This window comes from Lepeophtheirus salmonis, chromosome 1 (genome assembly GCF_016086655.4).
Source record: "Lepeophtheirus salmonis chromosome 1, UVic_Lsal_1.4, whole genome shotgun sequence".
Lineage (NCBI taxonomy): Eukaryota > Metazoa > Arthropoda > Copepoda > Siphonostomatoida > Caligidae > Lepeophtheirus > Lepeophtheirus salmonis.
In genome coordinates, this window is record NC_052131.2 from 292320 (window position 1) to 306740 (window position 14421).

The 14421-nt window shown below is 30.2% G+C and overlaps 1 protein-coding gene across 2 annotated transcripts in view; it reads left to right on the top strand.

Moving 5' to 3' along the window:
- Positions 1 to 13848, top strand: part of LOC121131962 (UBA-like domain-containing protein 1) — a 28815-nt gene extending 14967 nt beyond the window's left edge. Inside the window, exons 2-5 of one of the 2 annotated variants that reach the window (XM_040727380.2) lie at positions 5873 to 5932; positions 8222 to 8336; positions 9886 to 10067; positions 13190 to 13848. In XM_040727380.2, the coding sequence (XP_040583314.1) occupies positions 5873 to 5932; positions 8222 to 8336; positions 9886 to 10067; positions 13190 to 13234 (402 nt within the window). In that variant the 3' untranslated portion in view covers positions 13235 to 13848. Of the gene's footprint in view, positions 1 to 5872; positions 5933 to 8221; positions 8337 to 9885; positions 10103 to 13189 lie in introns of both variants that reach the window. The other variant, XM_040727386.2, reaches the window with a different exon arrangement.
- The last annotated feature ends 573 nt before the right edge of the window (positions 13849 to 14421 follow it).

The following is a 14421-nucleotide window of genomic DNA, read 5'->3' on the forward strand; positions in this document are numbered from 1 at the left end:
ATAAAATTTGAAATATTAAATTTTTTTTAAAGAAAATCAAATTTAAATTTTCTAATAAAAACAATAATTTCTTAATTAGAGGGCTACATCCCCTCCAGCCCTCCCCCAGCGGACACCCCTGTATATACCTATAATTTTTCTCGATTCATATAAAGAGTTACGTAATTAACGACAGATGCTCTGCGTTATACTTATTAGAAAATATTATTATATAAGATTTAAAAAGTTTTAGTCATTCATAGACTTCAGTTCGTTATTGTATGGCCTCAAATAATTATCCTGCCTGGTCCTTCTTTAGAAGGCCTGCAAATGATACATTAATCTACATATTATGTACGCTTGTAGGAAGAGGAGTCAGGAGGCTCTGATCGTCCCGTAAGAGAATTTCATATCTCTACATATTATATAATTATTCATTTTGAAACATTAAACTCTTATGCTGCTTATATTAAACATTTAAAAAAAGTTTAAGCCTTGGATATTGGTGTACAAGAACAAATAGTTTGTTAGAGAAGCTTGAGAGAGGAAAAAAATAAGGCATTGAATAGTGTATATCGTACGTATGTGCATGCATAATAAATGTTACGTAACTCCACGTACGCATATTGTTGAAATGAAATAGTGTTCTTTTTAATATTGTTTGTATTTTTATAGCGCTAGAACTGACGCAGAGTATTTCTTCTCCTCTTTCAACTGCGTGCGCTTTGCTTTCTTTTATTGTTATCTTTTTCAGCTTCCCCTTCCTTCTTGCCTTCCTTTCTATTATTTTGTGAATATGTCATGTTATTCTGCGTACGTATATTATCCGCACTTATACAGCAATAATTTTCAAAGCAAAACCCTTCCCTGTTATATGATCAAAAAAATCCCTGTCATATTATGCGGGAACTAAAAAATAACACAAACAATGGCGAAGGGAATAGCTGGTCAAGTCAGCTATTGTTGACTTTATGTCTTGGTTGTCGGTCGGAAAATCCTTTACCGATCATTGTAATTTTAACCAGTTTGGTCTGAACTTGTGACGTACTAAATTTTGATCTACCACTGTGATGCTTCACTAACTCAAAATTGTAAAACTTGGTTTTGTTGTCACCTGTGAATCTTTCTATTGCTCTTAAATCATACTCCTTATTAGTAGTAGTCTGAACGTTGATTGGCAGAATTCGAATTAGCTCTTGTTCAGCTATGAACAATTTCCAACAGTTATTCCATATTGAAAAGAATGGGGTTGGCTAACTAGCAACTGAATGATGTTTTACCCACCTGTTTCCTGTAAGAGGAACCATTGTGGGATGCAATCTACGATTTAAATTGATGTCAACTACTGTATTATATATATTGTACCTTTCCTCTTAAAAGAAACTGGAGACGAGCCCAAATTCTTCCTAACTATGGAATAACTATTTAATAATTGTTCTAGAAAATTGTTCACAGCTAAACGTAAGCTACTTTGAATTCAGTCAATCATCGTTCTGAACATGGATTACAGGAAAGAAGTTGAGAGGATTATACATGGTATATTTTGTGAAGTAACACCGTGCTACGGTTTCACATAAATATTGGTTAAAAAAAGACCCAAGGCCGAGCCGAACAAAAATCCAGTCTTGCACTGAGAATCAAGAATTCTTATTATGTAAGAATGTCAAAAACATTGCTTAATTACATAATACCTACTTTGTATTTCTAGTGGATCATTCATTTTGAGAATGCTGGATTTCATTAGTTATGATATTTACATACGTCAGTCATATATAATTATGTACACAAATGAAAAGAAAAAAATTACATTTGATTTTTAAAAAGTATTATCAGTCATTTACATTAAACATATTATTCAATTATCCTTTCCATCCTTTTCAGTTTTGTACAAACAAAATAAAGCACATGGGCGAGTGCAAAAGTAAAAAAGGAGGAAGGTACTATTTCAGTTTGTACAATTATCTACTTCACGTTATTATATGTATTTAGTGTAGTAAAGGTTCAATAAACTTCACAGATATTGTGTCGTCTGTATGTTGTTTCTCTGCGTGTACTGGCTTTAATAATAATAAGAAATTGGATTCTAGGTAGTGTGAGTCTCACACTCACACACATTACGTAACATTTACGATAAAGTTAAATAACTTAAGTTTCTTCTTCCTCATCCTTTTTTTCTTTTAAGTAAGTAAGTCTAACTAACCTCTTTTTAGAGATGATGGATATTATAAGGGGGGCCTCTTTTTAATGGCTGCCCCCATGCTTTTCTTATTCCATTTTCGCTCCTGTATGAAACTTGCTTGCTTCCTTCTCTTTTCTTCTTCCCCACTCTCTGACACTAAAGTACATGTAATATAAATATAATGTTATATCTATCAATGTATCAACAGAAAACTGATAAGCTATGTCAGGGGCGCTCGCAGGGGGAGGGGCTGTGCTCCCATCCCAAAAAAACTAAGGAATTTTTAATTCTTATTACAAAATTTAATTTTAGAAATTGTCTTTGAGAAAGGCTGTGGATTTTTGAAATATTTTTCCAAAAAACAAAATAATATTTTCTGAAAAGCTATAGATTTTTTAAATTTGTCTCCGAAAAATTTAACATTTGAATATTTTTTCCAAAGAATATTATATTTGAAATTTAATTTTAGAATTTTTTTGCCAAAAAAAATTATTTTTTGGTGAACAGCTCAGGATTTTTGAAATTTTTTGTGAAAAGCTATGGGTTTTTGAATTTTTTTGTGAAAGGCTGTGGATTTTTCAAATTTTTCTACGTCCATATAATTTTTTGAGAATAACTGCATTTTAGAAAAAAAATTCAAAAAATTTAAATTTTTGAGAATAACTACATTTTTGAAAAAAATTTCAAAAATATAATTTTTCATTTTTTTCTCTAAAGAATTTAATTTTATGTGAATAGCTCTTGATTTTTGAAATTTTTTTTCAAAAAATTTAATTTTTGGAATTTAAAAAAAAAAAAAATTGAAATTTTTCCCCAAAAATTTAATTTTTGGATTTTTTTCTCAAAAAAATTCCAAAAACCAAGCCCCTCCAAAAAAAAAATACAAATAATTATATATGTATCTAATTCTGCGAACGCCCCTGTATGTACTTATAGCTTGAAAGGTTATGTTCTATACTAAGGAGTCACAAGTCATAACAATGTTTGTTTTTATCAATTGTTGCTTCTTCCAAAAAAAAAACACAAGGAGGAAAGCTTGTTTTCTTCGTCCATGCCTTCACTTTATCATCTATTTTGATCTCTGTTATTTGAAAAAAAAATCATTTTCATTAAAATTAGTATTCAAATTTATGATGAGAGGCAAGTAGATTGACTCTCATATTTAAAACAAAGTAAAAATAAAGACTTATTTTAATGAGTAGTGGATCATTCAGGCAATGTACTACTTACTTCCCTAAATTTAGTAAGTATTTGCTCGTTTTTACAACTTTCCTCGAGCGCCCCGGGACTCTTTATAAATTCAAGACATGTCTGGTTTTATGAAGGACAAATTGCACATCTTCCAAATCAACATAATAGTACATAAAGTTTAAATAAAAGAAAGATTAAAATCTAAAATATATTTACTATCATATAAAAATACATTTTGTTACAAAACATCTTTACAAAAATAAAATAAAATAAAATAAGAATCAATAAATAAATATTAGTAAATTGATTAATTTCAAAATATAATCCCCTTCCCTCCAAGCCAGGTTTTTCTCTTTTGGAAATCAAAATATGTAATGTAAGTTGAAATCTGACAAGGCTGCTTTTATCAAATCTATTACTACCTTATAAATAAGGCCTGTTGACACATAAGAAAGCTAGGATAAAAAATAACTCTATAATACATATTTTTGAATTCTTTAAGTAATTAACTATTTTTTATTCATTTCTATTGAGATAAATTACTCTGATTAGTCATGCAAAACTATTGCAAATTCCAATTAAATTTAGCAAAAAAAATTGTTTACTATTAAATAAATGATTAACTGTACATAGTAGAAATACCATTTCTGGAACAAATGAAGCTTCTAGACTGCCATGTTTCGTTAACCTTGCATCAATGCACCTTGGACAATAGTTTGGCCCTCTTCTGGAATTTACAACAACAATAAAAGATGTTTAAGAAACACTGCTCTATACCAGGGTTTTTTTCAAATTTTTTTCAGTAAAGGCACCTTTCAAAACTACATAAAATCTCAAGGTACCCCATTGTAATATATGATTAAAAGTGGCACTGCATAGCCTAAATGCTAATGTAATTGTTGCTAAATATCCTACTTTTAGCCTTACTGGTATGTAACCTAGTGATTTTTATTACTAACTTAGAGCAAGTGGACGATGGCACTCATGATGTAGTCTGCGGCTCCAATTCATAGTCAATCAGGTCCAGTTCTTTTTAGAAAAGGATCCATGATAATGTTGTTTGTTCCTTGCTCTTTTTGAAATCAAATGTATTTATTTATTTATCTCGACCAACGGAGATAAACAAAGCCGATAAAGGTCAACTTATATTTAATCCTTATAAAATGTAAAAATTATTGAATTTGAAAAATTGAATTCAATGTGCGTTTGCGCCCAGGCGATTCCTAAAGAAAGAAAACTTACTGTATATGGATTTCCCCAAACGATTCATAGGTTAGATGGAGTAATTGTAATACTATAATGTTTATTTATAATTAATCAGTGCAACTCCATCTAACCAATTAGAGGAACATTAAAAAAGGGAAAAAAATGATCATTCTTAATAAAATTGAATCATTTAAAATACAAATATTAAATTTTTTAAAATAACAGTGAAAAAAACGGAAAAATATAATAAAGTAAAGCACCAATGTAAAGAATATTGATAAATACGAGTCACACATAAAAAAAGAGTTAACTAAAAATCGCTTGAGGTCAGTTTCACTTCCCTGGCGAACGCAAAAAGGTATCTTATTTCAAAGACTTGTTAATATGTAATATAAACTATGCTTAAAGATGTCAATCGTTGATTTTGGTATGTAAATGTTATTGTGAGTGGAGAGTCTCCTTTTGTGGAAGAGAAAGCCTTTATTTAGTATCCAGGACGGGGGAGATCATCTGCCTATAAAAAAGTATCCACTAAGTTGTTAATGTAAATGTCAAAGTCCAAGTACACTACCTTGCGAAACAGATAAAGTAATATCACAAGGCTCAGAAACTATGGAATTGATCACTACACTCTGTATCCTATTTGTCAGCCAGAAACTAAGCCGCTGTAACAACCGACCCTTTATACTGATGTATTGTTGTGATAATTGATAAAACAAAAGGCTGCGGACTGTAGTCGCACTTACTTATGTGGGATATTGACATGGGTACTTGATACAGATTTTTAGAATTAATTTTATTGATTTATTTTCTCTAGAAAATGAAATAAAATTTTAATCTTTCATACGTCAGATTTTTTAAATTATCCAATGATGTATTTTTTTGGGGGTGCTCCTGTCATGGGGCACCCACTTTGAGAAAGACTGCTCTAGACTATAGGGTATATACCTGGTCATATTAATACATGTCAGAAATTAGAGTATACATTCCTTAAATTGATCGAAATATGACTATTAATATTGAGGTTAATATATTTATCAAAGACACACTATATTGATAATTTTTAATTTTTATATACAGATTATTTTTATGTGGACCTAATGATTTATAATGTGTGTGTTTAACACATTTTAATGTTCAACATTACGTAACTTTAGTGGTGAATGTACAGTACATTATGACTTTTTAAACGCCCTTTTTACTTGTATGTAATTGTCACGTCTTCAAGGTCATGATGTTACTATAATGGCTACTTTATGTAATTAATTCCTACATACTTTAAATGATAAACTATTTTCACCTCTTTTTACTTTTCAGACTGCCCTCAGTATGTACTTTCAAGAAGCTGCTATACCAAAGAACAATGCGGGCCTCGCTGTAAGTATTTTTCAAAGCTTGTTCATTTGTCCTGAATTATTTTTATATACTTAGCAGTAGTCTTTAATATCATCATGAGATGACTTGGGGTTTAAAATGATGAGACGTATGAAATTTTACTTATTCAGCAGCAATTATTAATATAATTTAATATATATTGTATAGTAAATCAGGATTTTATGATGGAATAGATGTGTACTAAGTATTCCTTATTTATTCAGTCCAGTTCAGTCTTAGGACTGTTTGTATCGGTCCTTGTTACTAAAGATACTCTAAGGAAAGAGGTGACTCGCATCAATGGAGAAAAAATATAATCACTTTGAATGAAATTGTCTGTGGAGCATCAAATGTATAAAGCGTTTGGGATAATTTATTTCCGAAAATTAATGTGCGTACATTCCATTGTCAGTCCCTCCTAGAAAAGGAAATACAATTAATGTATATGGACTTCAATGACAATTCTTAGGTGAGATGGAGTAATTACAGTACAATTATGTTTACTTATAATTTATCAGTGCAAGACCATCGGACCAATTAAAAGATCATTTAAAAATATAAAAAAATCTACTTACGCTATGATCATCTTTGGACTTCAGTTATTGCCAGAGATTGTATTTTTTTGTTGATACATATTATAGTTACATTATCCTTGCCCTCTACAAATATCTCGTATCATTTTTTGATCGAGGGCGTGTGAATGTGTGAAGGTACATCTTTAGAGATGTGAAAATTGTCAAAATCCTCGTGAGCATAGGTTTAAAAAAAAAGTTTAATTCAGCAACCCGCAGGATATTACAACTCTTATTAATTATTTTTCCAACTTTCAAACATTCAAAGATAAGTATAGTTTTTATAGTAACCTCTGTCAGCATATATGTCTTCTATCAAAGTTATTTTTTGTATTTACACTCACGAGGGTTGTGACAATTTAACATCCCTCTACGACAAAAGTGACAAATTGATTCATCTAACTTGCAACGAAGATTATATATGGTCACAGTGCGAACTTTTAAATTTTGAGAGGTCAAGGCCAGAGGTTAATCTTGCACAAAACGTTAAAAATACATAGTCGACAATAATTTTGGAACATATTGAGATTCAGAACTCAAATTGATGTATTTATGTAGGTTTAGTAAAGATGTTTATTATAATAAAGCATCCTAGGTCAAGAATTAAGGTCAAAGTCACACAAAAGGTCAAAAAATCATAATTGACCATCACTATTGAACAAATTGAGATACAAAGCTAGAATCATCTCTTAAACACAGGATTCTGACATCATGAAACATTGAATTATTCGCTAGGGCGAATTGTTATTATTCTAAGTAAGTTTGGAATAAAATTCATATTGTTGAAAACTAATGATGGATTTCTTTACACTTTGTGGAGTACAATATATATGTATATATAAATAGATATTAAAGTAAGTATGAATGCAATGGATATTAAATTTCATTAAATTCAACATGATTAACATTGCACATTTTTGACTTTTAAATAATAAAGAAATGATATTTCATTTAGGAAAAATTACTATAGTTGGAGGTCTGCGCTCTACTGGTGTCAATTCAAGTTCATTTTTATTTTAGCAGGTCCTCTTTCCTTAGAGTATTTTGAATCATTACCACTATCAATTCTTTATTTTCTTCTAAAAGTGTTGATAGGTGGACCATATTCAGACCAAGAAGATATTTCAAATATGTATTATAAACAAAAAATATATCTGTCTTCATTATTATATAAGAGAATAATTAAATAGAGATAAATCCCTCAATGACGTCACAAAGGATTGACTTATTTTTAAGGACGGACAAGTAAGACTGAACTGGCCTGTGTTCCTCGGTTCTAAGGCAGAACCGTTTTTTATTTAATATGATATTAAATCAGGGCTGTCCAGGGAAATGGAAAAAACCTATTGGGAAATTTGCTATATTTTATGTGGAAGATGTTTTTTTTTGTTTTTTTTTTTTAATGTTCCTTTAATTGGTTAGATGGAGTTGCACTGATTAAGTATAAGTAAACATTATAGTATTACAATTATTCCATTTAACCTAGGAATCTTTTGGTGAAATCCATATACAGAAAGTATATTTCCTTCTCTAGGAATCACCGGGGCGCAAACAGAAGGGGGGAGGTTGTAGTAAAAAAATGTAGGATATTTAATAGAGAAAGAAAATTAAATGGTATTCATGTACACCCCCGCCCCCAGAGAAAAATCCATCTTGGAGACGGGTCTAATCAAAATGAAATTTATTTGTCACTTATTTCTGTCTGTTTTTATTATTTCAGCTCCTCACGCCGACCAACACTCCAGCAACACCACCAAATTTTCCAGAGGCTTTAAATATGTTTTCAAATATGTCTACCTCAGATTCCTCCTCTAAAATGGTGGCAGCATCTCCTGGTAAGTATCTCCTGATAGTTTTTGATCTAACATTCATAGCTACCTCAAAAGAAATACATAGTAAATTACATCAGGGATGAGTTGATTTGTTTGATATTCGAATAAAACTAGAACTCTCTCGGATTGGTTTGAAAAGACAATTTTTATTTTACCTCGTTTATAAAAAAATGAAAATACATATTATATATACTAGAGTATACTTGTATATATACCGAGTGGTCCATTAAAATCTGAATACTTTGAATTTTAAACTTGAACAAGATATAATTTAATAATGAATAATAGAATTTCCAAAAAAATAAATACTATAAATCGATGTATGTCCTCTCAGTTCTCTCAGATAATTAATGTAGCTTCCAGGCGGCGGAGAAAGGCCTGGCACCCGCTGTGGATGCAGTCCTTTGTCATGGTGCTAGCACAGTTCTGGCTGACAATAGCTTTGAGGGCCTCGGTGTTTGGATAATAAACACTGCAGGCCTTCCCCCCTCGGCATGCACCCAGAAGGTGTAGTTGAGGGGGTAGGGATCCTAGCTGTTTGGGGGGAAAAGAGTAAAAAAAAAAAGAGTTTAAAATACTCATTCAAAATATTTGTGCAAAGGAAGAGATGGGCTTCTTTCATTACTGGTGTCAAAAGTGGCCTCTCCACCCTCAGAAGGCTCTGTCCACACGCTTTTTTGATAGCTCTCAAAAAGTTCGATACGTCACTCAACTTTATTTCTTCTTTTTTTTAAATAGTTTCTAGTACTGAGAGTCCAAAGGACTGATAGTCTTAAATACCGGTCCTAAGGGTTGGCTTGACCGAAATAAGAACTGACACAACATAAGTTGTGTTTGTAATAAGTATGCAGACACTGTAATTTTAAAGTGTAGAGTGCACATCGATCTGAAAACTCCCTTTTATAGCAGCACGATTTTTGAATTAGCAAAACATGAAATAAAAAAGATTTTCAATATAAAATTTAAACTCATTTGTGAATAAACATTATAGACTTAATGACATATTTTTTATTCATTTTTAAAACTATTTTGTACTTATTCTCCCTGTTCTTGAATCTATTCTGGAACCAATTGATTTCAATTTTTTTTTCCTTAGTTCAGTCTTAAAAAATTCTTTAAATTCTATTTATAACACTTTGCAACAAAATGAAGGTAATGGAGTGCCCTTGAGGGTGAAACTTAAAATTAAATTTCATATGTACATTTTTTTGTAAAAAAAAATTAAATATTAAATTTTTCGCAGAAAAATTTCAAAAATCCATAGTTATTCACAAAAATAATTAATTTGTTGGGAATTTAAACTAAAAAAATATATTTTTTGGAAAAAATGAAAATATTAAATTTTTCGGAGAAAAATTTCAAAAATAAATAGCTATTCACAGAAGATTTAATTTTCTGGGAAAAAAATTAAAATATTAAATTTTCTTGTAGGAATAAAACATTCCTTGATTCCCTCCCCAGCGGACGCCCCTGCGCTTTTTTGATGTCCCACAAATTTAGACAACTTGTTGCCCAATCTTACTAATATTAAATTGTGTTCTTCTTTTTTCAGGGCCACATGCAAATTCTTCATTGTCACCTCGAGGACGAAGTCATATATTTCAAGCCTCTAGATGGTTGGCCCCCTCCATGGGAGTAAGCAATGGATCCACTTCCAGCTTCCCCTCTTCAAACTCCAATACGGCAGATTGTCAATTCCAAATAGACAATAACTACATTGGTTCATCAAACAGTGTAATTTGATTTCCCTTTCTTAACCCCGTCGGAAGGTCTACTTTCAATTACCTTTATTCTATAAATGCATATTGATCCTCCACTCCTTTATTGTCATAAAGAGGCTATATTGACTTATTTTGTAACTGAACGACACAAAGAAATAACGATATTCTTTCAACTTTTTACAAAATTGAAACCCTATTTGTCTATTGGACAAAATGATTGTATTTTATAAACATATTAGCTTTGTTAGATATAAAATAACATCATGGATTAACGATTAATTACACTTTTCCTCCATTACCCGATTTCATAATCGCAAAAGACGAGACCTAGTTTCCCTCAAAACATACAACTTCATAAGTTAAGAACGACTTAAATAAGCTTTGTTTTGAAAAATATCTATTGAGATGATTTATATATCTCGAGAATTAAGTATGGAATATATACGGATAAAAATGTGTTTAAATGAAGTTCTGTAGAGTGGTACTATTCTGTTTATTTTTTACAATATCTGCTCAATGCGCCTCTAAAAAGGTAATTTTACTAAACGCGTATATTGTAAAAAAGTAACTTCATATCCTAAGGGATAGCTAAAAGTCAAAAACTCATATTGGAAAATGTTACATGTTTGAAGAGATATGGAACAATAATTATACTTAAAAACCTATCTTCTTCGTTCTTCTTTTTTTCTTTTTTTTTTTTGTAACATCCTAAAAATGTTCTTCAAAAACATAGATTTATAGCAAAATCATTTCCAGTACAGATAAACACTGTTTTAAGGATTTAAAAATAACTTATTGGTGCGTAGCCCAAAATTTAGATATAGATTTTAACCTAAAACTACACACTTTATAGTCACTGTCGGGAATGTCGGGGAACTGTAAATGTTATTTAGTAAAATGCTTGTTCAATATAATACTTGGATAATTGATCCTTAATGATTTGTATACTCAAGATATCTAATGTTCTAGCAAACATTTATTTAAATTGATGGAAATTTTTTCTTGTCTAATTTATTCGCAGAAGACTTCAAAAAAGTATAACAGAATAGCCCAACAATTATTATCTTTAAATTGAGGTGATTTAAAATTGAATGAACTATCATTTCACTGGTTTCATTTTGGAGTTTTTTTAAACTAATTATTTTTCTATATATGCGGGACATGGGGGGGGGGAGTACAGCAATACCCTGAATCGTCCGGTTTAGTTCTATGAATATACTGTACAGTTTGACACTGTTTTTGCAACAAACTGTGATTGTATTCTTTTTGCATGTAAATAGTGGATTTTTATTAAAAGGGTCATGGAATGAAAAGCTATAGGGGAGGCAGGAGAACTTTGCAACACACCCTAATACTGAAACATCAACAAAGCCACAGTCACAAACATTATATTACAATTCAAATTATAGTGAGAGAAAAAAAACAATCCTTTTTGTCAACTTCTCTTTGAGATACATATTGTAAAAAAACTTATTTTGATCTGTAAAAGAAATTTTTTTCCAAGAACAATATTTTGTAATAATGAAGTTCATTTTTCGTTGTTTTTGCCCAAGTTCATATCCTTTTAATAATTTATTCTTTTTGATATCAACTGGTCATAATTTATCAAAATTCAAAAAATGGACAATAAATCTGAGATATTTTTAACTCTTAGTACCAAAGTGACATTTGCAACAAGTACTCTAATTTTCCAAATAATGCGGATTTTTATATTTTCGCTTCACACTGAGCATGTGTGTATCCCAGGGGAGGATTATGAAGAAGGTTATGGGAGTGGTTTCTTCTGATCTACATAATAAATCAGTGATTTATAATAATCAAAATTATTAGATATTATTCTTGTATAATACATTGAAAACAAGAATAGACACTCGGTAAAGAGTTATGTTTCTCAATTTGTTCAAAAAGTATAATTGATTATGTATTTTTACCTCTCAAAATTTAATGGAGTCTTACTGCGACTATATATAGTCTTTGTATCAAGTTTGATCAAAATCAATTCGTAACTTTTGGTGTAATCCGGGTGATTAACAAACAAACAAAGAAGGGACAAAAATATAATCTCTAATTTAATTAATAATCTAACACCTTGTAAGGTCTGTTTAGTTATTTATTCTTGAAAATATTCTTCAGTCAATTTTTTTCATATTTAACTCAACCTCATTTTTTTAAATTTGCAATCGTTCCTTCCTATAAGGACATTTGCAACATTTGATATGTTGCGTTCAAGTGTATTTTGTGGGGAAACCCCTGACTGGTTTAATCGTTTCATAACATGTAAAAATAGACAAATACATGTTATAATAAATTTTGGTGTGTCTATGTCAGACCAACTCTGAGTATTTGACACAAAATTTTAGAGTATTGCAACTGTCTCCTATATCATCTCCTTTAGCGAAGCCACCTTGACACAGATCAAGTTTTATCTAAATGGTGTATGTTCTATAGAAAATCAGTATAAATTGCCTAACCAGTGTACTTATTAAGAACAATTTGAATATTTTCTAATTCAATTAGTGGTCATTCATAAACCAAACGGATATATTTCAAAGGAAAATTAGAATATCAAATGCAAGGTCCTTTTTTGACCTTTTTTTAGATGACAAGACAAATATATTTGTACTATAATTATCAAATGGCTTTTTTAAATCTTAAACTCAACCATTTTTTTAAGATACCATCAAATGAATTTTTTTTTACTTATAAATATTTAATTCTAAAATGATCTGTTTTTAGGATAGAAAATATATATTTTTCCAAATTTTTGTACCCTATTCTCTATGACGTCATTTATGCCATATTTGAATAAGGATCAGGTCTGCATGGTATTAAGTTAACTCCCCCTCCCTTTATCAACAATAATGAACGTTGACCTTACCCCCCTCCTAAGTGGCTATGTGGTTTTTGTGATTTGTTTACAAGTGTATTGTTTTCAAAGTTTACTGACGATATTTAAAATAATTTAGTTTTAATAAAGTGGTTATCTAAAATAGCCTTGTTGAGAGGGGGAAGTGTGTATTGATGAGTTAAGTAAAATCAAGAAAGGCAGCGTTAATTAATTAGAAGTGAATTTCAAAATTGTTTTAAATAATATGTATATTTATATAATTAATTTCCCTTCTTTTTATTGACTAGGTTAACAATCCGGAGGCTGGAGTTTTTAATCGTGAAATGCATTAAGTTGGATTTTTGAGAGAAAATACACATTATCCAGTATGAATATAAAACAATCCCAAAAGTAAAAACCCTTCTTCTCCTCATACCTTTGACGAATATCCTTTTCACTTATTTTGTTCTTTTTCTATTCTTCTTCTGTCCTTCCTAAATTACGAAGAACAGACCTTTTGAATCCCCTTAGCCTAACCAGCCTCTCTTTCTCCACTTAACAAATAAAAAGTCTGGCAGAATAATTATAGTTATTAAATGGATTTCCTTCAGAGTAATTTTGCTATATACATATATATGGTATTATGATATCTTTCTCGTCATTGTGGTACAAAAAATATTTGGATATGAAAAAAATATTTTTTTTTTTATCTGTAGGAATTTTTACTGATATGGTGAAGTGGGAAAGATGTGAACTATTACTATTATTATTTTTAATATTTATCTACTCTAATATATGTATGTATGTATATATCAACACAGAATGAAGATTTGTGCAGGTTGCCTCTTATCAGCTAAAACTTCTCCTAAAAAAAAAGTCAAAAATATATATTGATGTGTAAATATTTATTTTTGGAATAGACATTTCGTATTTGAAATATATATATATCTAGTTGTTTCTTTCTTAATCAAGTCTCGTTTTTACGTCATCCTACAGATCGTCAATTTTTGAAACTCAATAAGTGACGGACATAATTTTACGGGCTTTCTATATTAAGATGATTTAAATCAGAGTAACAGGAAAATGAAGACTATGTTTTCTCTCAGCTATGGATTTGTCAATTCTTGTTCCACATTAATTAATGGATGCTACTTTTGTAGAGAAAAAATACAGTTTTATTGGAAAAAGAAAAAAGTTTTTTTTCTTTTTTGAAATTATGTACAGTCTTTCATCCTTGTTATGAAAAGATGTCCCACTATATGGCAAAATTAAATAACTTTCGTCTATTTAATCTCAACTACGTTCTCAATATTGAACTATTCAGTTATGCTTCAAATGTTCGTTGGATCTTTCTATCTACAAGTAATATCAAGAATTTTCACGCTTAACAAGAATTAATATGAACTCAACAAATCATGGTTAATCTGATGGATACTCGCCATATACGCCCCTGTGTACCATGGCTATGTTAATTTATTATAATGGTAATGATCGTTATTAATAGAAATATGAGAATTGTCGATGTCTTAAATGAATAGGA